The sequence below is a fragment of the Epinephelus fuscoguttatus genome, linkage group LG1, assembly GCF_011397635.1.
Source record: "Epinephelus fuscoguttatus linkage group LG1, E.fuscoguttatus.final_Chr_v1".
In the NCBI taxonomy this organism is placed as follows: Eukaryota; Metazoa; Chordata; class Actinopteri; order Perciformes; family Serranidae; genus Epinephelus; species Epinephelus fuscoguttatus.
In genome coordinates this window covers 38,887,507-38,913,588 of record NC_064752.1, presented here as the reverse complement: position 1 = coordinate 38,913,588, position 26,082 = coordinate 38,887,507, and the positions used below count along the sequence as shown (strand labels likewise).

Here is a 26,082-nt window from a genome sequence, read left to right as displayed (position 1 = left end):
GGGCTTTTTTTTCAACTCTTTCCCTCTAGTCCCTATTTTGCTCCCCAGTCCCTCATACATAGAAACACAGCTGTGGTTCTGCATTTAGAGTTATGGAGTAGGCGGGACAAGTTGGTCCACTCCTCATGTTACTCTGTTGTAAACACCCAAGGCCCTGCAGGACACACTCCTTCTGCTTTGGGCCCTATCCCAAACACACACACACACACACATACAGGCACATGTTTGACATGTGTGAGCCATGTTTTAGAAGGAGGTCGCTCACTGCTCACACTGTAACTTTCCTTTGTGATTTCATTTTATTAGACTCAATAATACAAAAATTAATGCTTTTATTACACCAATCTCACAATAGTGGTTGACTGCAGTCCTTTTGATTTATGGAGATAAAGTGCCCATGAGCCTTAAGTGGACTATTATCTAAAGGTACCATGGTTGTTGCCAATAATAGCAGTGGAGGTGGAGGCTTGTTACTGAAGCTTTCATCAGGTGAGGAGTAATGGCTAGTGCAGTGCTCAGCTCTTTCCCCCCCTTACCTGCTTTGCTGACGGACACTGAAAAAAAAGCCACGCTGTGATTTTGCAGGCTAGGAAACAATACATCTAAACAATCCCAAATGTGCTGTGGGGGCTTTTCTTTTCATTAGAGGTAAGGTAGGCTGTTTGATACATTCTCACTGACATAACGAAGCACCCCCCGCCCCCCAGATGTGGTCTCTTGTTACGTCAGGAACACCTCCAAATGTAGCTGTGCGGCCCTGAGCAGGTCACTGAGACAGGCGGAGGGACAAAGGGCAGAGTGTGTGCTAATGACAGGCGAACAGAAAGGTGCGGCTATCAGCAGGTTGGAGAGTGAGTTTACTGGCAGAGACACAGGAGAGAAATTCCACTTACAATTCAACTACTGGAACATATATGACAAACAGGAAGACAGATTTAACCATACACACATAACGGCCATGCTGGAAATTGGACATGGTAACTCTAAACGTGGGTCCCTTTGGCCCTGTGGGTGGGATAGGTCACATGATAGCACCCCAGAGAAGCTCAGCTGTTTGCCACTCTAATTCTGTCTCAAGCAGCTGAGCACTGACCCACTGCTCCAATGAACTGTCCCAGTAATGATAATTGTGTGTGTGTGCGTGTGTGTGCGTGCGCGTGCGCACGGGGAGGCAGGAATGGGGTTAATGATGAAAATACATCCATGCCTTCAAAAGCCGGACTGCTGTTGTAGCTATAGAGTTAAATACCTAGAGTACAATTTTCATTTCCACATGCCCGAGCATGTTCACATACATGATTTGAAGGGTGAATTATGAGGCAGAGAGCGAGAAGGAGACAGCGAGAGGGCAAAACAGGAACAGGAAATATTTGGGAAAAGAACAGGAAATGTGTGTATTGTCTCCCACAGGCAATGTCAGCGTCAGCAAAGTACTGGGCTTGCGTTTAATGGATAACTGTGGTGATATTTTATATTTTCTGACTGTTAACAAATCCACCTACAAGACCAAATTAAACAATGAATTGATCCTACTAACAAGCATTGCCGGTCTGTTAATCCTCTGGGCCACAGAGGTTCACTCAGGGGCGTAAATATAGGCAGTGTGTTCGCGCTGGGGCCCGTGGGGCAGGGTGGGGTTGGGATTGGGGGTGTAGAGAGAGAAGGCCCTCCAATGATGTGCTGAGAAGAGAATGACCCCCCTGGGTGTGATTTAAATTCTCACCTCGGGAGTACACCTGTGTTCAAAAAAGAACTCTCAGTGGCATTTGCTATATATATGTCCTTGACGAGGGGAATGTATTTATTTTTTTTGTAAAATAGCCAGTAGCACTGTGTAGTAAAGTTAATGAAACTCTAAAAACCATGCACATATACAGATATGTATATGTATGTCATATACACGTGTACCATAATGATTGCTGGGTAATATCATAGACTGTAAATAATATATGTAACATGGGTAATATGTATGTTTATGTTGTCCAACATCAAGTCTCTATTTAATATATTGTAGCTAGTTTGGTTTGTATATTCACTTAATAGTGTGTGTGTGTCTCTGTGTTAATGCTGCATAACTAGTCATCATTGCATGCACTGGGCCCTGTAATAACTACCTTGCACCGCTGGCCTTATTGTTGTTCAAAAACTATTAAAAACACGTCAAGATTGCACACTATTGCACTGGGTCATCACCTTTTTTTTTTCTGGCGCCAGAATTGACCATATTTGGGTGAGAGGGTGGGGCTTTGGAGGAGCAAGGGGTGGATCTGACTTAAGCCCTATTCGGACGGGATTAGTTTTACATAGGGACGTGGGGTAAAGTAATAATTACCAGAGATTTTACTCCCGTCCGAATGTGCCATGTCAGTAATCATTACCGCATCATGTCAGTAAAGATTACCGCGACTTTTACCTTCTGTAAAAGGGTCCAGGACATTTACCTCAGGTAATACTACTAATAATAATAATAATAATAATACATTTTATTTGAAAGCGCCTTTCAGGACACCCAAGGTCACTGTACAGAAAATATAAAAACCAAGATAAAAATACAAGATAAAAAGACAACAAACAATAAAAGGGAGGGGGGGGACCGTGTGAAGCAGTTTAGAGAGAGTAAGCAAGTCTGAACAGATGAGTTTTGAGTTTAGATTTGAAGATGGGCAGGGTGGCAGAGTTACGAAGGTCAGGTGGCAGTGAGTTCCAGAGTTCCAGAGTAATACTAATCCCGTGCAAATAGACCAGCAGTAAATATGTGTGTTAGGGCTGTCAAAAAAAAAAAAAAAATTGAAGTTAGAAATATATTCGAATAGATATATTTTTTATAACTTCGAACCTAAATTGGAGTCATCATTAATAATTAATTAATACTATCAATAATGTTGTATATCACGGCGAATCCTGTTCGGGATGCAGCGGGAGGGAGAGGCGCCAATGGAGGAGCCCGCTGCGCCAACACCACCCACTGCACTGTCCGCGATGTGTGACCTGTTCGGGGAGACATACAGGGAGAGTGTTGCACCTGCTGCCTCCCTGCCTACACTACTGCGAGCCAACCAGGATCCACTCTTGTGGTGGAAAACTACGCACTGAAGTATCCAAACATGGCTCAGATAGCGAGGCAGAAGTTGATCATACCTGGCACTTCAGTGAGGTCAGAACAGGTGTTTTCATCCGAGTGTCACGTTCATATTGCGCCAACAATAAGCATCTTATTTTTTGTGGGGGTTTTTTGTAAAAAAAAAAAAAAAAAGAAAGAAAGAAATAATACTAATACTACTACTATTACTACTACTACTAATAATAAATTCTGATATTATTCGAATTCTACTAAATTAATTCGAAAATATTCTAACTCAATTTCATGGTGCTTTTGACAGTCCTATCATACGCACATGACGGCAGGAGGGGACGGCGGTGCGTGAATGAATTTACCCCTCTCACTTGTGGTAGTTTTACTGATATTTCTTATCCCATGCGAATCGGCCATTAATATTACTGACGTCCTGTGGTAAAGTGACATTACCTCACGTGCCCATGTAAAACTAATCCCGTCCGAATAGGGCTTTAGAAGGAGAGGACACTATCTGTAGACAGCCTGTCACTAAAAGCAGTGACACCCTTACATATGCGTAACTTCGAGTCTTAATAAAAAGCAAACAGGCATGTTTTAAGAAAAATTCACCATAATGTTGTCATGCATGGGGAAATTAGCTATAGAGTTCAAAACTGTTTTTTGTACCAGGCTGTAAACATGTTTATTTCTGCTGTAAAGTTGGGCATTTTAACATGGGGCTCTATGGGGATTGACTCGCTCATGGAGCCAGCCTCAAGTGGCCATTCAAGGAACTGCAGTTTTTGGCACTCCTGCGTTCTGCTTTATTTTTCATACCTGGAGGTTGCCTCTTAGTACTGTAGTTTATTTTACACAATGCACTATCAATCCTGTTAAATTACATTTGCTACAAAATAAAGTGCTCATTCAGGGGTGGATTATCAGACAATGGGCCCCTGGGCACAGATATGCAAAAGCCCTCCACAGGGTGTCTGCAGGTCCTTAAAGGGGCAAAAAGCAAAATCGTTTCACCGCTACATTTACTGTTGTGCACTGCCTGTAGACCAAAACAAAGTGTGTCATGAGCCACACCTCTCCTCTCCACCCCCCATCCCACTCGCCTTGTCTGTGCAGCCAAGCACCGCAGCCTCTCCATGGACTATTACATCCAGACGGTCCCGGTGTTTCTTCTGCAGGCTCCGCTTCACTCAGCTTCACTCAGCTTCACTCAGCTGCCCGATATACCCGCTGCTTCTTCCCACATTAACCTGAAAAACAAACCAGGGCTCGGTGCTCCAGTTGGATCCAAATGGAGAGCCGGCGCTAACGTTAGCTGGGAAGCTAGCAGAGGCTAACTGGCTGTGCTGGCAGCTGAGTGAAGTGGAGCCTGAGGAAGAAGCACCGGTTAGGTTTCACTACAGGCAGATTCACTCGCCACAAGGGCGAGGAAATAAAACCTGAACAACCAACTTAGTTTGGCTTAGTTTATCCCTGCTGAAAAAACCAGCATGGACCAGCATAGAAATTATCCTGGTCCATGCTGGTCTGGTCCATGCTGTTTTTTTCAGCAGGGAGCAGTTAGCGATGTCTTTCACTCACTCTCTGTCTCTGCTGTGTTTAGCTATTTCCCTGCTTTCCTGTTAGCGTTAGCACTGGTCAGCTGCCACGCTAACGTTCCTACCATGCTCACGACTCTGGCTCACGCAGAAGAGTAGGAATGTTAGCGTTAGCTCCTGGAGTTAGCACTAGAGCTACTACGGCGACTGGAGTAACTTACAGCTATGGAGCGCTTCTACCAGCTCTTCTAGTCACTGAGCCTCGCCTCCGTCTCAGCAAATATATTACATTTATTACAGGTACCATCATCATTGAAGTAGACAGGGGAATAGCTAAACACAGCCGCCAGGCTGCCCGCCGGGCTACATTTTACAATGTTAATTTCAAATGTTAGCTGGGCTGCCGGGCTACTCACCTAACACAACCGAAATGCCTGACCCATTGCTGAGACCGAGCCACTAATAACTCAAGTTCCGGACATTAACCCATGCTACGATTGTAACATTAAATTTAATTGAATTGACATAGCTACATGTGCCTAACGTTACTGTAACACTAACTAAAACAGACATTTGACTCCGCCATTTCACTTTGAAAATACGCCCTACCATTGCTCACTGGCTGTAGTCTTTTATAGGGAGGAAGGGCCAAGGGCTCCAAGAGGAGGAGGGGGGGGTGGGGGGGGTGGGGGGGATTCACATGAACGTACATGAACGCGCAGCCGGACCGGCTTGTAAACAATGGGCTGGAGATCAACAAAGAGAGAGGGTGTGTGAAGTCATGCTATACTCCAGATGAAATTACACCTCTAGTTCTTCACATAGCAATTTTTTAATTCCTTCAATCTAGAAATGATGAATTTCGCTTTTTGTTCACTTATTGCCCCTTTAAGAAGTCTTAAAATGTCTTATATGCAACTGTATAACAATTAGGCCTGAAAGGTCATTAAATAGTATTAAATTTGAATTTGTGAGGTCTACTACTATAACTTAACTACTATAAACATTTTTATCTATTACCATTTATACATCTTTAAATGTCTTTTTGTAAAGATGAGTTAAGCCTTTCCATGTAAAAGTCCACATTTCTAATGTTACAACTCTTTAAAAAACTATTATACTGTCATTTTACTTCATACTTGGATTTAGCTGTTGGCAAAACTTAATTCTCTCTAATAACCATATTTCTACATAACACATACCTCTGCACAAGACCACATATAACTTGCTTGAATGAGAAAAATATGATTTGTCTAAAAATATGCCCTAAATTTTGTTTAAAGGTATCTTGAAAGGGTCTTAAAAAGCATTTGATTTAACAGTCTGATACCTGTAGACACCCTGCCCCACCTCCCCTCCACAGGAGCAAGACTCACAGACTTTCTAGGTGTTTGGCCTCATTTTATATAATTGTTTTGCATCCCTTTGTAGTCATAATGCATCTTTTTGTAGTTTTGTGTCTCTTTGCGGTTGTTTTACCCCTGTCTCTAGTTCTTTTTTGTCTCTTTACAGTTCCTTTGCATGTCTCTGTGGTCCTTTTGACTCTCTTCCTGGTCAGTGCATGCTAATATGAGTGATATTTTGCAGGCGAAGGCTGGGGGGCCCCTTACACATAAGGCCTTTGGGCCTTTCCCCAGAAGGCTTGTTCAGTAATCCACTTATGTTCACAGCTATTTTTAATAAATCAAACTACATATACGGGAGCTGATTTTAAAGATGTACTTCTTTAGTAAAAACAAATGTGCTTGGGGCTGAGTGTGGCAGGGTAGAAAGGTCAGGAACTAAAGCATTGTTGGTTTGAATCTTTTCATTTGTTAAAAGGAATTCATGTGCTGTATATAAACATTTACACAGTAACTGGAAACAAGCACATGCACAGAGGAGTACACGTTTATTATGCTATTAATATGACAAATGGTGATGTTTTTGTTGACTCTTTATTCTCATGGTCGCCTTGTCTCGGAAACATGATATTGACTTTAATTCATATCCTTAAGAAAATCAATAAGACAGAGCTGAAAAGCACATTGCTACACAAACACACACACATATGCACACACCACACACTAATATCATGTGTCCTCTCTACTCATCAAGTGAATGTCAATTATGTCAATTAGCCAGGCTCACATTCAGCACACTGTCCATCTCTTCAAGGTTAAATGGCAGGTAACTGTCCGCCAGAGGCTTTAACTGCTGTGTAATATCTTTATAAAGGCAATAAAACACAGAGACTAATGCTGAGCAGACAAATGTGGATAAAATAGGACTTTGATTCGTTTTAATCAACAAAACACACAAGGAATCTTACTGCATTCATGCACATACGCACATGCTCTCTTCCTCTCATAAACACACACATGCTCTTTTCCTCTCATAAACACACACATGATTTCACAGCGCACACACACACATGCAGCGCAGTGCTCCATGTTAGAGTGGCTTATTGTTCTCTGCTATGGCGAACACAATATCCAAGTCTAGTAATAGAGGTTAGATTAATTGCTGACAAATCTGTATTCAGCAGTTCCCTTTCTTTCCGCTTGACAGATTTATGACAGAGATTGATGGAGGGGAGGGACGAGCTGAGGGCCGCCTCTGTTCAGTGAGAAAAAAGGACAACAGCTCAGTGAGTTAAATAGAAACAGAGAAAAGAGAGAGAAAAAAGACACAACTGTTTTGGTTGGATTTTACACATGATCAACAATTTTGTCCTTGAGTTTGTAGGAGGCATAGACTATCATATTTTATGATGTCGTAACCAGAAAAGTTACGTTCATAAAATAGTGTTCATTATTTTATTCCTCTCACACTCAGTATGTTGAATGTTAGAGTTACATCTTAAAGTCATACCTTTAAATTACTCTTTAATGAGCAATATGAGGAACAGGCCTCTTTCACTGGTAGGATCGCAGGAAAAGCAGATGTTACGAATAACATTAACAATGGCTCTGTTCTATTTAAGTATCCCAGTAAGCCATGACAGTGTGACACTGAGCCAGCATGCACATTGCCAGGACCCTGAAACTGATGCAGCTAAATGGAATTCAGCTGTAATTAATTGTTATTATGTGCACCTGTTCATGTCAAAATATCTTCAGGTAAATCTGGGAAGCACAATTCAGTCATGTGTTACATAAAAAATTTTTTTTAAAAAAAATAAAAAATTTAGCTAATGCTGAACAAATTAAAACCATAAGCAAAATTAAGATTTATACCTTTTTTAAAGGAACTGTTTCACATTGTGGGAACTGCACGTATTCCTTTTCTTGCCAAAGAATAAGAAGAAGATCAATATCACTCTCCTGTAAGATAATTACATAGCTGGGGCCAGCAGCCAGTTAGCTTAGCTTATCAAAAAGACTGGAAACGAGAAAACAACCAGCCTGGCTGGAAATCTGCCTACTAACACCTCTGAAGCTCAGTGAATAATACGTTATATCTCATTTGTTTAATCCATAACAACAAAAAGTGTAAAAACAATTAGACAAAATGTGTTACCAGCCATGCTAGCTGTTTTCCTATTTCCAGTCTATACGCTAAGCTAAGCTACCCAGTTGCTGCTTTTAATATTTCAATCACATATAAAGTTTCCATCTAAATGAGTCAAGTAGTTTTAACATAAACCAAAAAATACCTCTTATGTAATTAAATCAAAATGAGATGAATAGTCTATGAGAATATATATAACCATAGCTCATAGAATTTACCTAATTTACTTAATTAAAGTTGTTGTAATGTTTGTTAATACATTTAGTGTATTTCAGATATGTTATTGAATTTGTTAAGTGATTACATAAACCTTTATAAAGTACATTAGGTAAATTCTACGACCTATTACATAAATTCATTCAGTCTGTCTGTTTGACTGCAATGCAAATGTATATGTTATTGAAATACATATTTGAGTTGTATTGATCTACTCATCTAACTCTCACAGCAAGAAACCTAATAGCTTTAGTTCCTCTGGCCTTAGGAAGGACTCACAATTTTGTGCTCCATATTACAAAGTGTTACCAAATAAATATATGTATTTTCCAAAATGTCAGACCATATCTTTAAGACGGATGTTTAGATCGTCAAACACAGCTGTAACTACAGTAAAGGCCACATTCCATTCAGTTGTGTCACTTTCAGATATTAAACATGAGGCTCACTTTCATGGCTTAGTGGTAAACTTAGATGGGAACACAGCATATCATTAATATTATTGGTTACACCTGTGCTGTTCCTGCTGCAACACATCTGCTGTGAGAACCTACTGCACGGGATAACTCATGCACACAATCCTGAATCAGATCGGATGCTTTGTGACGAATCAAAGACACTGCAAACTATTTAAAAAAATCATAATTACCCCCAAAATGACTGCTAATCATTTAGCATTCTGTCCTGCAGAAAAAAACATGCATTCCTGTCTGCATTCCAGCTCCAGTTGGCTCCATAGCTTTCCTTCACAAAAACCACAGGACCTTCACATGAGCACAAAGGATCTCTTTGAATGAAAGTCTTAGAACAGAAACATTAGGGCCAGGGTCCCTCCTCAGCTGACTGGCCCTGTGCTGGCCATGGGCCATAATGATGCTGGACCTACATGATAACAATCAGTACTCAAACAGAAAAGCTGAAAGTACATAGTGAGTTAATATGATATATGTGTTTATCAGCTGGCAACATTCAAGCACTGTATGGGAGATCCAACACAGCCAAATGGATCAGCCTGATGTTCCGATTCAATTCATAAGCTAAATAAAAATCTGAAATACCCTATCCACCTCCCTCCTTCCACCTGATGTCACAGCCAACAGCTCCTCTGATTGGCTGAGACCACAGCCCACCAGCTGTTTGTAATCAGGAGCATTTGGGAGTCGGGATCACATGACACCCTCAAGGCGCACATGCACACACAGATATATACATAGAGGGTGCAGTGCATCTTTAACCCCATACCCCTTCCCACAGGCTACTCCTTTGCAGCCGGGATCACCTCCAGATGTGCACACTGTGTTCTCACCTCAGGATAAAAAAAAATTTAAAAAAAAACAAAACGGGGGAGGGAGGGGTGCAGCACAAGGAGGGAGGGGACAATCCAATGAAAATGGAAACAGCTCCAAGAGGTTGGGAGGGAGAGGAAGGAGGTTTGGACACTTGACGATCAGGATCTGGGGCTGGAACCAGTGTTTGTCTTTTTTAAACTGATCCAACAGTCTTCAATTTAAATAAATATTAGGAGGACAATGTCCTCATAGAATGAATCTACTTGCAAGGATTGTGACTCTGCTGCCGCCTAGTGGCATAAGTCATTTAATACATCTATATATAAAACCTCAAACACACATCTTTGACTGTCCGATCAGATTTTTTAACAAAAAGACACGATGCAAAAATAAAACAAAAAGCTTGTTTCATTTGAATGGTATTATTTATTTTTCCATAATCAAAAATTAAATTACATATACATATAAAACATCCAGACTAATCATTCAGTGGTTGAAGAGACAAGGCATCGCTCTGTCTATGGCTCCATGACTATAAGATTAAGGTGTTCCTCTCCCTGAAAGCCTCCCACGTTCTATCATCTCTCTCTTTCATCCTTTTCTTCTGTCACCCTGACGCTGTCCTTGAAACAGACACAAGTTTAGTCTAATATTCATTTAAAGGACAAAGCCTCACACAGTGCACAGTTTTTTAATCTACACATAAAAATGAAGTATTCTGGCAGAAGAGATTTTGAAACATGAGTCTCTCGCTGTATTTTAATGCGACAAGGAAATTGTACAAAATGGGCACACAGTGACGACGTTTTCTCAACAACAACCTGCACCTCATAAATGGCTATTCTGTTTTTGGTCAGACGTAAGATGGTCAACGGTCAAAAATGACAGCACAACAGGAAGTGGTTATGTATCTATGACAGGCACACACGTACTGCACGTATATTTATACCCACATCCATCGAAATGTATGACCCCATCTTGGTCACATGTACACGCAGTAAACCTACAGTACACTGAAGGCATTTAACAGTGTGTTAACCAAACATTCACATATACATTAATGCTTTTAAAATCAAGTTTAAGACACATGATGCTCATTAAAATTACTTTAAAGACTGCTAAATAATTCTTTCGTTAGAGCTACAGTCATTGGATGTTTAAAAGTGTTTTCACAATTTTGTCTTTTCTTAATTTACACATCCTTTGCGCTCATTCGTGTCATTTAGAATATATATATTTACACGAATAATATTTAGTCATGCCATTCATTAGTTTAGAGATGGGTCCTTGGAAACACAAAGACTACACATTCATAAGTCAAAGCAGAGGTACATGACAGCAAACACAATGTCCAAACTTTCATACACGTCTCGGAGGAGGTATTACAGCATGTGGCGTTACAGTGATAGATTACTGTACTTGTGCACTTTGCTTTGAAGTCACTTGAATAGAAATGATGGGGACTGTGGAGGAAGTAGCCTTGAAACTGGTAATAAAAGAACTCATGGATTGATATTTAACTGGATGGGAAAACAAAAAGTTAATAGATTTTAAACATGACTTCATTAATCCATCAATGAATGGATCAAAAATTTGAAATGGAGATTTTTTTTAATTGATTAATTTATCTATTGTGTTATATTTAACACAATAGATAAATTTAAGTGAAGAGCAGGACATTTGTTGCATGTCATCCCTCGCACATGGGAGAAGTTTTCCTTGTAAGCTTTCTCCCAGAGAGCCCTTTCTGACAGAAATTTATTCATTTTAACCCACACTCCCACTTTTTTGTTAATATTAACCCAAAAAAAATCCCATTCTGGTAAAGCTCTTGAGGAAGACCTCTCCCAAAAGGTGTCAGCCCTTCTCTGCCCTCATTTCCTGTCACCCTGCTGTCAAAATAAAGGCAAAAAAATGCCTGAGAAAATGAAAAAAAAATCATATTCTTTCACTTTTCCTTTCTTTTATTATCCATGTTAATATCAATCAATAATTGATTTACGAACAGTTTCAAGGCTCCCCCATCGAGGCCAAAAAAGGTGTGACAATCCCGATTTATTAGACAAACTCCTGATGTCGCCCATCTGAGCTCTTTGCTCTCTTTGTAATAACCTTTAAATGCATTTTATTGAATTCACTGTTATAAGTATATTAATTCCTTTTAGATCATCTTGCTTATTACAATATATACAGAAAGTAAAGAGAACACATTGGAATTTCATATCTAAAAATAAATAACTGTAATAAATTATTGTAAAATCATTTAATTGCTTGATAGAGGTCTTCAAAATAAAATATATCACAATTTCTTTATCTACAGAAAGTGCAACTACAAATAAAGTATTATTGGAGGTCATTCTTTCACACCATCATCTCTCTTCTCCCTTTGGCTCACCGAGCTTTGAGGTGACACCGGTGTGTAAAACTCAAACAGAAGAGTCCCGTCCTAAATTAATTAAAGGTTACACTCTGATAATTAAAAATGAGGGGGAGCATGTGAGAGTGGAACTGTGTTTATCCAAAGTGACATGTCTCAAGGATCCGTATAATGAAGGAAAGTGTGACGATGTCAAAATATATCCTTTTAACCATGTGAGGAATTTTCTTTTTGGCACATGTTAAATGTTTTAGGTGTTAAATGTTGCATTTCCCTGAACTGCCTCTCTTCAACCCAGGGATGGAGAAGAAAGGTTGCACTGGCAAAAAGGGCCTGATACATACAGAGGTGTGGAGAGGTCAATCTGGGTCGGATTTTGGGTGAGTTATTGCTTAACAGAAATTCCTGCAGCCCCACAAAATAATAAAATAATGATTATTTTCCTGATACTCAAAGGGACACACAAACTCTCACTCTCACACACATATACACGCACACACATACACACTCACACACACTATCTCTCTGCTCTGGTTTCCCCTGACCTGACATTATCCAAAGTCCCTTGCTGGAGCCTTCATGAACTCATCTGAGGTAAAGAAATAAGTCACTGTACTAACACGACAAATATTCTGTAGAACAGCCTCCATCAGTTCAAAGACGAACATCCATAAAGGGAAAAAGACTACATCTCAAAAACACGTTATTGATGCTGCTGCTTCAGCTGAAGTTGGTCTTCTGACATTTACAGTTTTCAGTTTACATCATCACACAAAACTGACACAAAGTTTTATGCCCCAAAAGAGGATTTGTCTATGTATTACTGAACCTGCAATGTATTTTTAAAATCTACCAAATAATCGACCATATCATCACTATTAGAAAAAGTACACAGCCATGGCACATTAAATAAAAAGACAGTCTAGCAGATTTAAGGAAAGATGACAGATGGACCTACTTAGATTAATAAAACAAACTGGTTTGTTTTTAAAGGAGCATTTACTCTCTATCATGAAGCTCAGCCAAGTGTACAGAGGTGAAACCTGGGTGTTGGCTCTGATGGAGTGAAAAAGTGGAGTAGAGAGGTTGTTGTTGTTGTTATGTGAGTGTGTGTTTGTATGTGTGTGTGTGTGTGTGTGTGCACTTGTCTATCTTTGTGAGGACCAAATGTCTTTAAGGGAGTTGTAGGCATTCAGAACATTAACATTGCAGCAAACAACTATGTTGCTATGTAAAGGTAAAGTGGAGTAATACCGTCCTGAGCAGAGAATGAAGTCACCCTCCCTCTGTGTGTGTGTGTCATAATCCAAGCTTCTCTGTTTGTTGTTACGGTAAACAGTCAGCCTGCACGTGCATGTTAGCCCATGTGAGTGTATCCCACTGGCCAGTTAATCGCTGTGGCTCTGCACTGCGTCACACGGCAGTTATTTCTGATAACACACACCCTCCGGTCCCCCCCCAGGTTAACACCATTAGCTCTGTCAGCACTGTTGTTGTTATTAGCGCCTTTTGCGCTGTTAGCACCGCTGGCTGCTAGCTGCCGGCTAAGCCACCTCGATGTTGAGAACCATGTGCACACAACCTGAATCATGATGTTCAGAATGTTGTATACAACTCCTTTAAGGCAAATATAATTTATATATTTTTAATCAACAGTGGCTCACGTGATTACTTGATTAACTGATAATAACTTAAATAAATCAAATAAATCATCTCATAGTGTTGCTTTTAACTCCAACAGGCAGATTACTTAAGCAAAAAACCCACTGTACACTGCCTGCTCAGCACCAAACTAGCTGGTGAACATATTGGACCATTTAGCAACCAAAGATTCAGTTATATCCCCCAGGAGATTGTAGAAACCAAAAAGTGAGCAAAAGGCAGAGTAAACATGTGACTTAAATTCATCAGGAGGCTGGAAACATGAAATGAATGCTAATTTTTCTCTGTATCTGCTGGATGTGTAAAGAAGCATCCGCTTAGCTCACAGTATCAAATTTAAATGTGATAATATTTCCATGTTGGGGTTACAACTTGTTTCAAGTGGCCAAAAAATGCAAATTAAAACAGTAGTAAAATAAGGAGTGTAATGATTACATTTAAACTAATGCAGTCTTTAACAGTTTAAATGGGGTGGACAAAATAATACAAACACCAGTGAGTATAATGCACTACAATGTAACAGTACTATAAACTGCATCCTCCAAATAACTATAACGTTGACTCAACAAAACTGGCAAATGGGCATATTCCTGGTTTATATCTGTGCTAGGGTTCAGTTTAAGGCTATCTCTAGTATTAAATAAAAAATCTGCCCTACGAGGGAATTTATTATGGGCTATTTTATGATGTTGGGCAGTAAAGTCGATATTTATAGACAAATGACAGCTGTGTCACCATGTGCTGAAAACAAACCATCCAGACTTTTTGGCTGACATTGTAGACAGACCAGTGACACTGTGAATTACTGACTGACTGGCATGTTGAGATGTTACATCTGAATGAGTTTAAAATAAATGGATGGCTTTCAGGTGTGAATCAGCCAATGTCCCCATATCTCAGTGAAATCACCAGGGCTGCCAGCAGCTGTCACAGTGTCCTCCATTATTTACTGTCACCGTGGAAGGAGCAGCAGCTCCAGGATGTGTCTCTAGATTACATTATCAGATACAAATTAATTAAAACCAAGCTATTCACTAGTATTGAGTTTTTACTGGTGGATGCTGCTGCAGGAGAGAATGCCTCGAAGTTTCATCCTCCAACCTCACAATTAAGATAGAAAGCCAAAGGCAGTGTACAGGGCAAAATGTGTCATAAAGGACTTCTTCCCTGTCTTGGAGCTGACAGCAGATGATGGTGGTTGAGATCAGAGATTTTACTGGTTAAATGGTTAAGAAGGTTAAGGAGTCAGAGTTAGGATAAGCTTAGCACTGATTTTAATTTTAGGACATAAGGTTTTAAAAATATTTGTGGTCCTCACAAAGGTATGTGCATGTGTGTGTCTGTCTATGTGTGTGAGAGTGTACTACCCTCTCTTTGTCTGTGTGTTTGTGGACAGTATTATGTGTTGCAGGTAGCTGGTAGAAATCATCCAGACTTGTTTCTCTAAGCACTGAGGTGCCTGACGGTTAAAGCAGCCAAATCGCAGCGTCCTGTGGTCCAGAGCTACAGTCTGTCAGGACTGCGGATATCCTTTAATCGTCTATGAACGCGATCCCATCAATCCTGCAGAGTTAAACAAACAAACCCTGAATTAACAAAGCTCAGAGAACAATTTGGCTGCCCCAGATTTACAGCTACCAGTGGGAGCAAAAATTTCATAGCACAAAAGAGGTGGGTGACCACAGTGTGCAGTGGAAATATTTACAGATGACAGGGGGTTGAGGAGAAAGAGGGTATGGCCTTGCCTTTTTAGCAGCCACAGGACGAGTGTCCTTTTGATTGGAGTTGAGGGATTTCCACACGGTGGTTTTAGACATTTCATCAGATATATTAATATCAGAGGGGTCACACCTGAGGAGCAGGGAGAGGACAAGAAGATAGTGTTGGGAGTGAGTTGGGGTTTAGGGAGAGGCCAGTGTGTTAGTATTCACAGGGTGCACTTGAAGACAGAACACCACACACACCAAACAAGACAAGCGTGCATGTAGATGAACAATAAGTAGGCATAGCTCTCATTATCTTACCACACCAATCATCTGGTGTCCATCTGGTCCATTTGAGTGTGTAGGGGGGGTGTGTGTGTGTATGTGTGCTCACCTGGGGTCATGTGCTTTGGGAGTCTGAACTGGTTTGCTGCTCTCCATGGGAATCTGAACAACAGCTGTATCCTCCTTCTTTATACTGAGCATAACCTGCGATTCCTACAAGACAAAATGTTTCCATGCCATGCCACAAACATATCTCGTCAATACATGTGTGTTTATTTATGTTCATCTGAGTAATTCAAGCTGCCTTTTAAACCAGTGATTCAGTAAAAAAAATTTAAGACTTTTATATAATCATGATATAAAGTTGTTTTTTTTAATACATAAGGCTTCATCATTCAATGAATATTTGATTTTTTTATACCTTGTATAGGTCATAACCTTACAGTTTAATCTAACAAATTGTATATTATTTATATATGTATGCTCTAACAATGAAACACTTCTGAAATGTACTTTAAATTACCCCATATCTCTTTATTTACGTCTGATATTTTGTTAAATTACAGTGTAATTTGCAGCTAATTGCATTGATATTAGTTGCAATGTTTTATCGGTATTCTGTGTTGAGATAGTCCAAATACTTTTTATACATGTCTAATATTTTTCTAATACATTTTTGTTGTCTTTTTCTTTCACATGTTTAAAACTATAGCACTGTAAAAAAATAGGTGATGTTGGGTGTAAAACGGTATAAAGTAACGCACTACTGTAATCACATTTGTCAGTGACGCAGTAAAGTAACATGTTACTGTTCTAAATTCAGTAATCACATTACAGATACTAATTAAACAATTATGTCATTACTTGCATTACATAAATTCTTCAATTATCAGCATAATGGATACAGTTCATCTGTCATTTTAACAAGTGTTTTTGCTTTTAAGTCTGTCATGTAATGGTGTTAGGAAGGCCAGTCTATGTTATTTTATGTAGGCTTACTTGTATTTTTTTTTTTTTTTTTTTTTTTGAGGCAATTAAAAGGGTACTTCGCCAATTTTCAACCAGCTTTGTGTAAATGAGCTGTTGTAAACTTCCCTCGATCTAACCAGTACCTAGATCCTCCTACTTCTTTCCTAGCAAAACTCTGCTGGATGACACAACACGTCATTTGGCGGAATTTTGCTGGCTCTCAGGCTGTTGCTCAAGCTACAGGCTGTAGTTCTGCATTTTTGTCAAGAAAACTATAAAAGAAGGAAAGGTCATGACATCAGTGACAGCGATCAGATTTTGCAATGGAGCCACAGTTTGGTGCTGATCCCATCTTCTCCCATGATGACAAACAGAGACAGAGACAGATTAACTGTTTGGAGACCAATAACAAGGAAAACAAACACATTTCGATAAAAAACATCATTCAACATTATGTAATGTATATATTTGTTTAATTATGTGCAAGGATTTTTCAGTTAAAGGTGAAACAACATAGATATGATGGGTTATAGTGTGATTTGGTGTGCCCGACTCATGGACTCCAATAGAGTTGGCGCCAAACTCTGACTCCAATGCAAAATTTGAATACTGTCAGCGACATCATGACCTTTCCTTCTTTCAAATTTTTCTTGATTTCCCTATTACCTACCACCCATGTTGCCATGAAAGACACAAAGAGTATAGAAGTGGATCAAGAGACAGACCCACCTCCCTCTCTCTCCTTATCCTCCACCTATGCCTAATGTTATATTACTGTTAACTTGCAATTGCATGACAATACATTTAAAGCAGTGTTGTGGAGTAATGTAATAAGTAGTGTGATTAATTACTTTTAACACTGAATAATCAAGTAAAGTGATGCATTACTCTTTTTTAAATGTAATAAGTAATGTGTAATATATTACTCCTTTAGAGTAATGTACCCAACACTGAAAATAGGCCACATCATATTATAATATACATATACATATTCCCCAGTATATTCTCTATCTGGTAAAGGGGGCTTTGGTTGAAAAACAACTGAGAACCTCTGATTTAGACTACCTCTTCCATTGTTTTGGAGGCATCATCCAGGTTCTTCTTCTTCCATTCAGGCATTAAGTCATCCAGGTAACTTAGCTCTCGCTTGGAGAAGCACCAATCCAGCAGTTTGCGAACGAAAACCAGAGCCAGCACCTTCACGCACATGAATAATAAAAATCCGTTATTTAAATGGATATTTAGGAACTAGTGAAGAGAGAAAAGTGATGTTGGCAGTGGTCAACTCACCATCATTGGGAAGACGATAGCGGCAGGTGAGGTCTTAATGACCCAGAGCAGCACCAGACAGGTGAGCTGAGTGACAGTGAACAGGTGCACCTTCCTCAAGGGCACATGGCGCAGGTAGATGAAGTCTGGCTGGTGTTTCGCCGGCATGCCGAACAACTTCAGACGGTCGAAGAACTGAGGAGTGAATGCAGGTGGTGGGGACGTTAGAGACAGAGAGGGTAAAGGAGACAGAAGAATTAATGAGAGCAGAGCAGGGAGGCAGATGGCGAATATGGCAAGAGAGAGAAAGCGATTTTGAATGACAAATTTAGTTAGATTAGTCTGACAATTAACTGTCAGGCTTCATTGAATTGCGACGAAATTAATTTGATCAGGAGAGGGCATCAGAGGGACAGCCACATTAATAAGAGGTTGGGATGATGGAGAGGGGAAAAGAACAACTTGAGATATTTTGTATTTAAATTACTTCCAGATTAAGAAATAAGTATGAATATGGTAAAAGTTGGAAACATATTTGATCACATGCCAGTGTGATTATAGCATCCTTCAAATTATTCATAAAATTTTTTTTAAAAACAGACACTCTCTTTGCAAAGGAGTGCTAAAGGCAGACATTTTCAAATTGTACCCATAGTGACTTTAATGTAAATCCTCTTTACCATATAGTTTAATGCTCCTGTGTCACATTTATATATGTCACATATTACCTGGATGCCTTTCAATGAAGAGACTCCCATGTAAAGGAACACACCATAGAGCACTGGCATAGGAATGAACTGAAAAACAAAACATAAATCAATAAGCTTTGATGAGTAACATTATCACAAATATCCCAGCCAGAGGGGGGCAGTATTGTGTAGCTTGTCTGAGAGACCTGCAGGGCTCCAGTCATGAGTACAGAGCAGCCCATGAGCAGGAAGATGACCAAGCCGGTGAGCCTCTGCTCTCTGATACCCAGGAATCGAGGCTGCTCTCCTGGAGCCGAGCTCTCTGACTCCAGCTTCAAGCTGTTGACATGAGAGATGGACAGGACCGTGGCTGCTACGAACCAGGGTAAACCCATGACGGAGCAAACCGCCAGCATCACCCCGACCATGAGCAGGTCCAGATGGTACCCACAGCCCTTCTGCATAACAGAGAGGAGGACAGACAGGTACATGAGCAACAGTCTGCACAGATTCAAAGGGCAGATGTATACGCTTCTTACCAGCAGTTTGTGCTCTTTGCGGTTGATGATGACGGCAGTTATCTGTTGGTCCATGAAGATGAGGATGGTGCAGAGAAGAGCGGGAATAGCTGCAGCTAGGACTGTCCACCATGGGTTGCGTCCTATTGGATTGATGATCCAACCTCGGTCATCTCTGGTAGGCTTGAGGATCACATTAAAGAGGTGTGAGGGCATGAATCAGCCACGTGGCATTTTATATCAACGTTATAATTATGTCTTCCCTTTGTACCTGGAATTTGCTGGGCACCTTTAACTTCTGGGAGGGCACTCCAATGGCATAATCAAGCAGAACCATGACAGCAATGGTGAGGAACACTGCAAAGTCACTAATCATGGATCGCACCTGGGAACAGGAGATAACAACACTCAGAGATCAGTTGTTCCTAATGTGTCACGTCAAGTAGTGGAGCCCCCAAGGGTGGCCATGGGGGGCAATGGCCACCCTGATACAATTACTGGTCCCTCCAACCCCAGCGAAAATTATTGGAAGCTTTTATAAAAACTAGACAGCATAAGGCACTGTTGCAAACCAGGTCATGATAGCTTTTTGGGAAGGGGGCTGTATAACACTCTTAAGTTAAGCTAAATTTTGGCTAGGAAAAAACTGACATGGCGATTTTTAAAAGGGTCCCTTGAACTCTCTTCTCAAGATATCTGAATGAAAATGGGTTCTATGTATGGATGTATAAAGAGTACTGGATACAGCCGGGGAGGCGGGACCCTGTTCATTCCTATGACAGTTGCTCAGTGGTGCATGAACCGAAATTGCTCAACTGCCTGGTATAAAATTACTCTGAAAATTGATCGCGTTGCTTCCGCCCTATGTGGCCCATAAAGCAGGCGCACTGGAGACCACCAGCTGAGCCAGCTAACTCTGCTAACTTGAATGGGGTTAAAGTGATTAAATTGTGCAGCTCTTCAAGACTCTTCTAGACAAATGTTATTGAACTGAATGGATCAAATTCTGATAGGTTGTGATGCTCAAAAAAATGTATCCACTGATTTACAGATGTCTCTTTCGTCATGTAAGTCAATGGGAAAAAGTCGTTTTAGGGCCCCAGGGCATCATGTGATGGATGTAATTACACTCAGTACATTTACATGCACAGTTAAGTCAAGCTACAGCCATGGCTCGACCAGGCCATTTAACTGGACTACTGTCCTTGTCCCAGTATACAAGCACGGGAGGGGAATCAAGTTATTGATTATTGCCATGCCTCTACAATGGGTGGCAATATGCTCCCTTTCAGCTTGTTAATATTGGACCTTTTTCCAGTTGACCTATTACGTCACAGACCAAACAATTGATGAACAAGTTAACTATGGTTAGCTAGCAGCAAACTGGTACCATGGTGGACAACTTAACAGCTCTATACATTTCTCATGTGCTATATGCTTTATTTTTTCTTTTTCTTACCTTCTTCTGTTACACATTTAATGCTACTCGACTTCCAGGTCGAAGCCGGGGGGCAGAAACTGTGGCGCATGCACAAAGCACCTTGGTCAGTTTGGGTCCGATTGACTGTATACATGCAGGAGTAATTTGACTCCCAATGACATTAGTGTTAGTTGGACTTTGAGAAATTTGTTTTGGTACGATTTCTGTTGGACTAACACGTTAGCATATATATATTTTTTTTGTCTGGCTTTAGTCGAACTAACACAGAAAATTGATTTTCTCTTATGTCATGTAAACTTTAATGACTGTCAAGCCACTATGAAAATTGGCTTCAAAACCCACAGCACTCCCTGGGGTCCTAGTTCTATGGGTACCCATGAATCTCCCCTAAACTTTAGAAGGTTAGTTTCCAGTAAATGTTTCGTCTGTAACAACCATTGTACTCCTTCAAATTAAAGCCGTATATTTGTCTTTTCAGGAAAAGGATAACCTGCCTATTTAAAGAACAATGATTTATCTATCATGTATATACAGGTACATAACACATTAAAACAGGGTGGTTGTAGAAATAAAAATGTTATTTGTACAGGTATCAGTCTATGCCCATCAGATAATTAGCAATATTCATTGTAAAAAAAAAAAAAGAAACCAAAGTATATCAGTGTGCGATTCCCTTAATTCTCCATATTGACAAGGTTTTCAACAAGCCTTTGCACTTCAACAGCATAATGGAACTCCTGTAATTCAGTTATAGCTTTGCTCTTGGTGTGCCATCCCAAGATTTTCAGTGGCTTCATCTGCTATGAAGAATTTCCCAGGGCGCCACTGCACTTATGTCAAGTTTCACAATGTCTGGTGTCACCTTTACTTACTGGGCAGTCTTATCAGTTGATTACCTTGGTGGGGAAATAACGACTTGTCTTGAATTGTTTGAGGAAGGCAGACATGAAAAAGGTTGAGAAGAACAAGATGGTAGACCAGAAGAGAACATCTGGGGTGTAGGGGCCGTGGTGGCCACATGCCGTCCCAACAAACTGTCCCTGCAGACTGATGCACTCCTGCAGAAATTCACAGGGGTTACATAAAAACAAAACTGCTCAGATGACTCAGGAGAATAAATAGATCAAAAGACTGTTTTATCTCAATTATCTGACAGACAGGAAGGAGTCTACAAAGCTTAAAGAAAAGAACAGTACAGAAGAAACAAGAGAAGCCTTTGGTGTGCTCAGTGAAAGGTCAATCCATTGAGTGTCCTTGTCAGTGTTTGCAAAGGTCCTTCAGAGAGGTCAAGTGCTCAAGGGAAGGTGAGGGGGTTAGTTGAATGTTAACAAAAGTAAACACGGATACAGTGTGTGCTATCATGTGGAAGTCACACTGAGATTAGGAGTCAAAGTGTGTGTGTGTGTGTGTGTGTGTGTGTGTGTGCGTGTGTGTGTGTGTGTGTGTGTTTCCACACACAATTACCTTGACAGTGAGGTTGGTCCAGGATACAGCAGAGGCTGTGATGTTTCTCTCACTCCACAGTTCTAAGGTTTTATTACTGGGGTTATCAGGCTCTGCACACCTACAGCTACAGAGACAGACAGAGAGACAGCACAACAAAAATTTGTATTTTTTTCTGCCAAAAAATGATGGGCTCACATGCTTTTATCACTTAAATTAGGCCAGACAAAAAGAGAACTGCATGCAAGGATGTGATCTGAAGGCTTGTAGAGGAGAGCAGGAATGAAGAGACAGCAAGGGCAAAGCCACAATGTGTGGAGATGCTTGCAGAGAGAGAATGGCAGCTATATATTGTTATCCTTGGATTCCACCAGTTACAGCTGTGACCTGGTTTTGTTCTGTCCTTTGCACAGGATCCTACCACACAAGAAGTGTTTCAGAAGCGGAGCATTTGCCTGCATGGTTCAGTAGACTTGCAGATTTCATTGATTTTGTCCTTTGTCCTTGATATTTGTGCTACTACCATAATAAAGTAGGCTATGTTATTGAATTTTATTTTGCTTTATTGTCTGTTTTAATTGTTGTACCAAGATACCACACACGCCTATTTATTCCAATGAAGTTGCTTACCTGGCACATAGGCCACAAAAAGTGTCTAGCTTCCGGGTTTACTTCTGCAGTATGTGACCCACTGAATATGCACAGTAGTGTTTCTCCTGCTGGCCCCACCCACAAGTTCCCTCTCCGTTGATAGGCTTTACATCGTGTTGATGCCATGGATTTTTAATCGCTTTTCTAAGGTATAAGTCTAAGTATAAAACTAAAATGGCTCAAAAATTAATCAAAGAAGAGTCATAGTTGACCTTGTTAGCAGTTCCAGGTGTCCTGTCAACGGTTTTACAGACGTCTCATTCATATCAGTGGCTGATGAGAAAATGGTATTTAGGCCGCAGGGGATTTTGTCGCTGCAATACTGCGAGTGGCCATTGGGAAACACTGGCTTCAAGGAAGGGCAATGTTCCTGGGGGCCAGATATTTACATGTATTTAATTCTGACAGGGTGTTTATTTGAAAAATTGACCGGATGCTGCCGTTCCATTTCCTATCCGGTTTGTTTGGTGTAGTGCATCATGACTGAACACGATGCACGTTTTTAGCAGAGCAAAGCAGAGAGCCACTTCTACAAAGCTTTTTGAAAAGCATTATGGCACGTCTAGTGGAATCACAAGCATTGTCTAAAGTAGCCCCGATTAGCTCTGGCGGATATGTTGCAGCAAGAACGTGGCACAGCTGCACTATCGAGAGGTTAGGGAAGAACAAAGCACTGAAAAAACAATGAACACTAAAGAAATCTACCAGGTGAGTCATTTATTAATAATTTTAGTTACTCACTACGCCAGTGTGAGTTTGTCCAGATCGCTGTGTGTGTTAAAGGGGTAGACTTCTCCGAGGTGGAAGAGCTTCTCCAAGGCCTCGTAGATGAAGATGAGGCAGATGAGGGCGGCAAAGGCCTCCTCTGTGAACCGAGTGATGTAGCACACCAGAGAGCTAGCATCAGTGGCAACCAACAGCAGACACAGCAGAGCGGTCCACAGGCCGATGCAAGCCCTCAGCGACAGATAGGATAGGTTGTAGTCCCTGATGTGAAAGGAGAAGAGAAGGATGACAGGGAATACATTATCTGTTAGAAAAGGACTGGGGTGATGATAATAAAATGTCACAGGCAGGTTGTAATACATACTTGCAGAACTTGAAGAGGATTTTCTCAAAAACAAGCACAGGCCCTGTGCTGCCCAGAATGGTGAGAGGCTGACCAGCAAACACAGAGTAAGCTACTCCAGTCATAGACGCACCCAGTAAGGACTCAATGGCACTCTACAACACATGGTGGAAATAGAGTATGTCTTGTATTCAGTAATAGTTTTAATGCTGTATTCATAATGTTCTAATCTCAATGCAGTATGTGACTGTGTCTGAGTGTGTTTGTGCTCTTACGATGCGTCCCTCTGTCGCCTCCCCCAGCAGTCCTCCAAAGGTGATGACAGGAGACATGCAGGCACAGTACAGGAAGAGGAAGGAGGCCACACACTGGAGGCTCAGACCGTCCTTATAGTCACTCAGGTAGAATGGAGCTTTCCTCTTGATGTCCAATATCAGACCGCCAAACAACCTGGTCACAGCACACAACAAGAGAAGAGAAGTGCTGAAGTTTAGAGCACAATCTGGTGAAGGGTTGTCGAGCTGATACACCCAAAACAATTGATGAGTGTGGTCAGACGTGTCGCTTGCATCTGTACCTACACTTATCAGTGATGTCAAAGTATCCTGGAGTAGACTTCTACATCATGGCATCAAGATGAGAAGTTAAACCACAGGAGGTCAGCAAAAAACAAGATTTTCAGGGGACCGTAACTTACTGTTTAAGAAATAAAAGGGAGTGTTTTGGTGCTTGTTTGTCTCTCAGGCTATCACACTTGGTTTGTCATTCACCTGTCCAACCTCAGCTCCTCACAAATCCAAATTTAGATTTGGTGGCTTCAGCAACTGTCAAACATGGTGGACAGTGCTAAGTGAGCCCCAGGCTTCCACACATCCCTTCAGAAAACATAACAGGTGCTAAAGCCAGGGGCGGGGTGGGGGGTGGAGGCCTGTATGAAGGGTCTGTGAGGCCTAAAAACATCTTTTAGGTTTGTAAAATACCTTCAACTTTGTGTCATCCAGATGATAATACATGCCCATGTTTATCCTACTATACTATTCCCTAAAAGAAATCTAATATAATTGAGTAGATGTTCTTCTGTTGGCCTGATATTCAATTCAGAAATTTAAAAAAACACATTTATGTGGAATTATTGGGAATCCTTGATTTGCAATTAGAACAGCCTGGACTACGACAAACAGATTTGAATGTAGCAGATTTTCTTTTAGATAAACAATCAGTCTCTGAACTCTACTCCAGCATAGTGTAACAAAAACAGCTTTCAAGATTAGTGTTGCTGTTTACACCAAATCCCTAGCCTACCTGTTACGCAACCTAAAAATAGTAACGTCATACAATTTTTGCCTTTTTTTAGGAGGCAGGAGTGAAAGGACAGAGAGGATGATCCCCCCCCCCCCCCGCCACTATCATGTTTTTTTCCTTATGATGTGTTGATTTTAGGCATTCTTTTATCTCAAATGGCTGGAAAATTGTGCAGGTAGCTGCCGTTAAATGGAGAAAAAAAATCTCTCCAGGGTAGCATGCCCCATACCTCCCCAGTTTTGGGCCGAGCCCCCAAATGATTACAATATCTGGCTTCACCACTGGCAAAATCCATGTTTTCCACAGGCTGTTTTTGTGACAGCATGCTCTCATAGTCACCATATTTGGGGTGACTATACCCAAATTTATCTTATGTAATTTCTATGTATTAAAATGGCTACTACTGAACCAAAAAGCCTAAGTAATCTACAAGCAATTGACAGCTTACTTTCCAGTTCTCTGCAGCTCTGGCCCATGGCGCTCAGGATGCAGGTCTTCCTCTACCTGGCAGACTGTGCCATTAGGGACTCCTGGCATCTTCCTCTTCTCCTACAGGCACCCAATAACAGTCCAACACACAACAGACATCCAATCCTCATTGTTCTGCACCTAATCAAAGTTTTAGCTAAAAGTCAAAACTGAAAAGTAAATCTCTCTGTCATAATAGCTGTGTACCTGAGAGGGGACATTCTTTGGGGGCTCAATGCGGATGGAGGGGTCCCACTCTCCCGGCGGTAGGACTGTCACCTGGTCCAGGAACTCATCTATCCCAGCCAGCAGGTCACTTCTGTCCTTTGCCTTGTAAGCTACATCATGGAAGATCTGTTTTGGACAAAAGTGAAGGACAGAAGAAACTTAATTGCCTGTCCTTGTAAGACAAATCTAGAGATTTGATTTGTTCTGTGAAGGTTTCTGAATTTAGATTTTAACTGATGCCGCGTTCTTACTTCATCTGTCATGATGGTCGCCATGGAGCGCCCAATTTCGTGGTATTGCTGAGCCTTTCCATCTGGGCCCAGGAGAATGAAGAGGAACCTGTTTGTCAGCAGATGATTTGGAGTATGTAAATCATTCCTGGATTATGGACTTCACATAA

General features: G+C 40.8%; 1 protein-coding gene across 3 annotated transcripts in view; it reads right to left on the bottom strand.

The window, feature by feature from the left end:
- Positions 1–10,020: 10,020 nt before the first annotated feature.
- slc4a8 (solute carrier family 4 member 8) overlaps positions 10,021–26,082 on the bottom strand; it is a 53,171-nt gene continuing 37,109 nt past the window's right edge. For 2 of the 3 annotated variants that reach the window (XM_049575894.1, XM_049575903.1), the window contains exons 9-25: positions 25,934–26,021; positions 25,662–25,808; positions 25,435–25,535; positions 23,960–24,134; positions 23,706–23,839; positions 23,357–23,602; positions 21,986–22,091; positions 21,418–21,579; positions 19,352–19,465; positions 19,102–19,263; positions 18,769–19,020; positions 18,602–18,670; positions 17,895–18,068; positions 17,670–17,801; positions 15,745–15,848; positions 15,393–15,498; positions 10,021–15,210 (exon numbers count right to left, since the gene is read on the bottom strand). In XM_049575894.1, coding sequence (XP_049431851.1) covers positions 15,205–15,210; positions 15,393–15,498; positions 15,745–15,848; positions 17,670–17,801; positions 17,895–18,068; positions 18,602–18,670; positions 18,769–19,020; positions 19,102–19,263; positions 19,352–19,465; positions 21,418–21,579; positions 21,986–22,091; positions 23,357–23,602; positions 23,706–23,839; positions 23,960–24,134; positions 25,435–25,535; positions 25,662–25,808; positions 25,934–26,021 — 2,278 coding nt within the window. In that variant the 3' untranslated portion in view covers positions 10,021–15,204. The remainder of the gene's footprint in view (positions 15,211–15,392; positions 15,499–15,744; positions 15,849–17,669; positions 17,802–17,894; positions 18,069–18,601; positions 18,671–18,768; positions 19,021–19,101; positions 19,264–19,351; positions 19,466–21,417; positions 21,580–21,985; positions 22,092–23,356; positions 23,603–23,705; positions 23,840–23,959; positions 24,135–25,434; positions 25,536–25,661; positions 25,809–25,933; positions 26,022–26,082) is intronic. The other variant, XM_049575909.1, reaches the window with a different exon arrangement.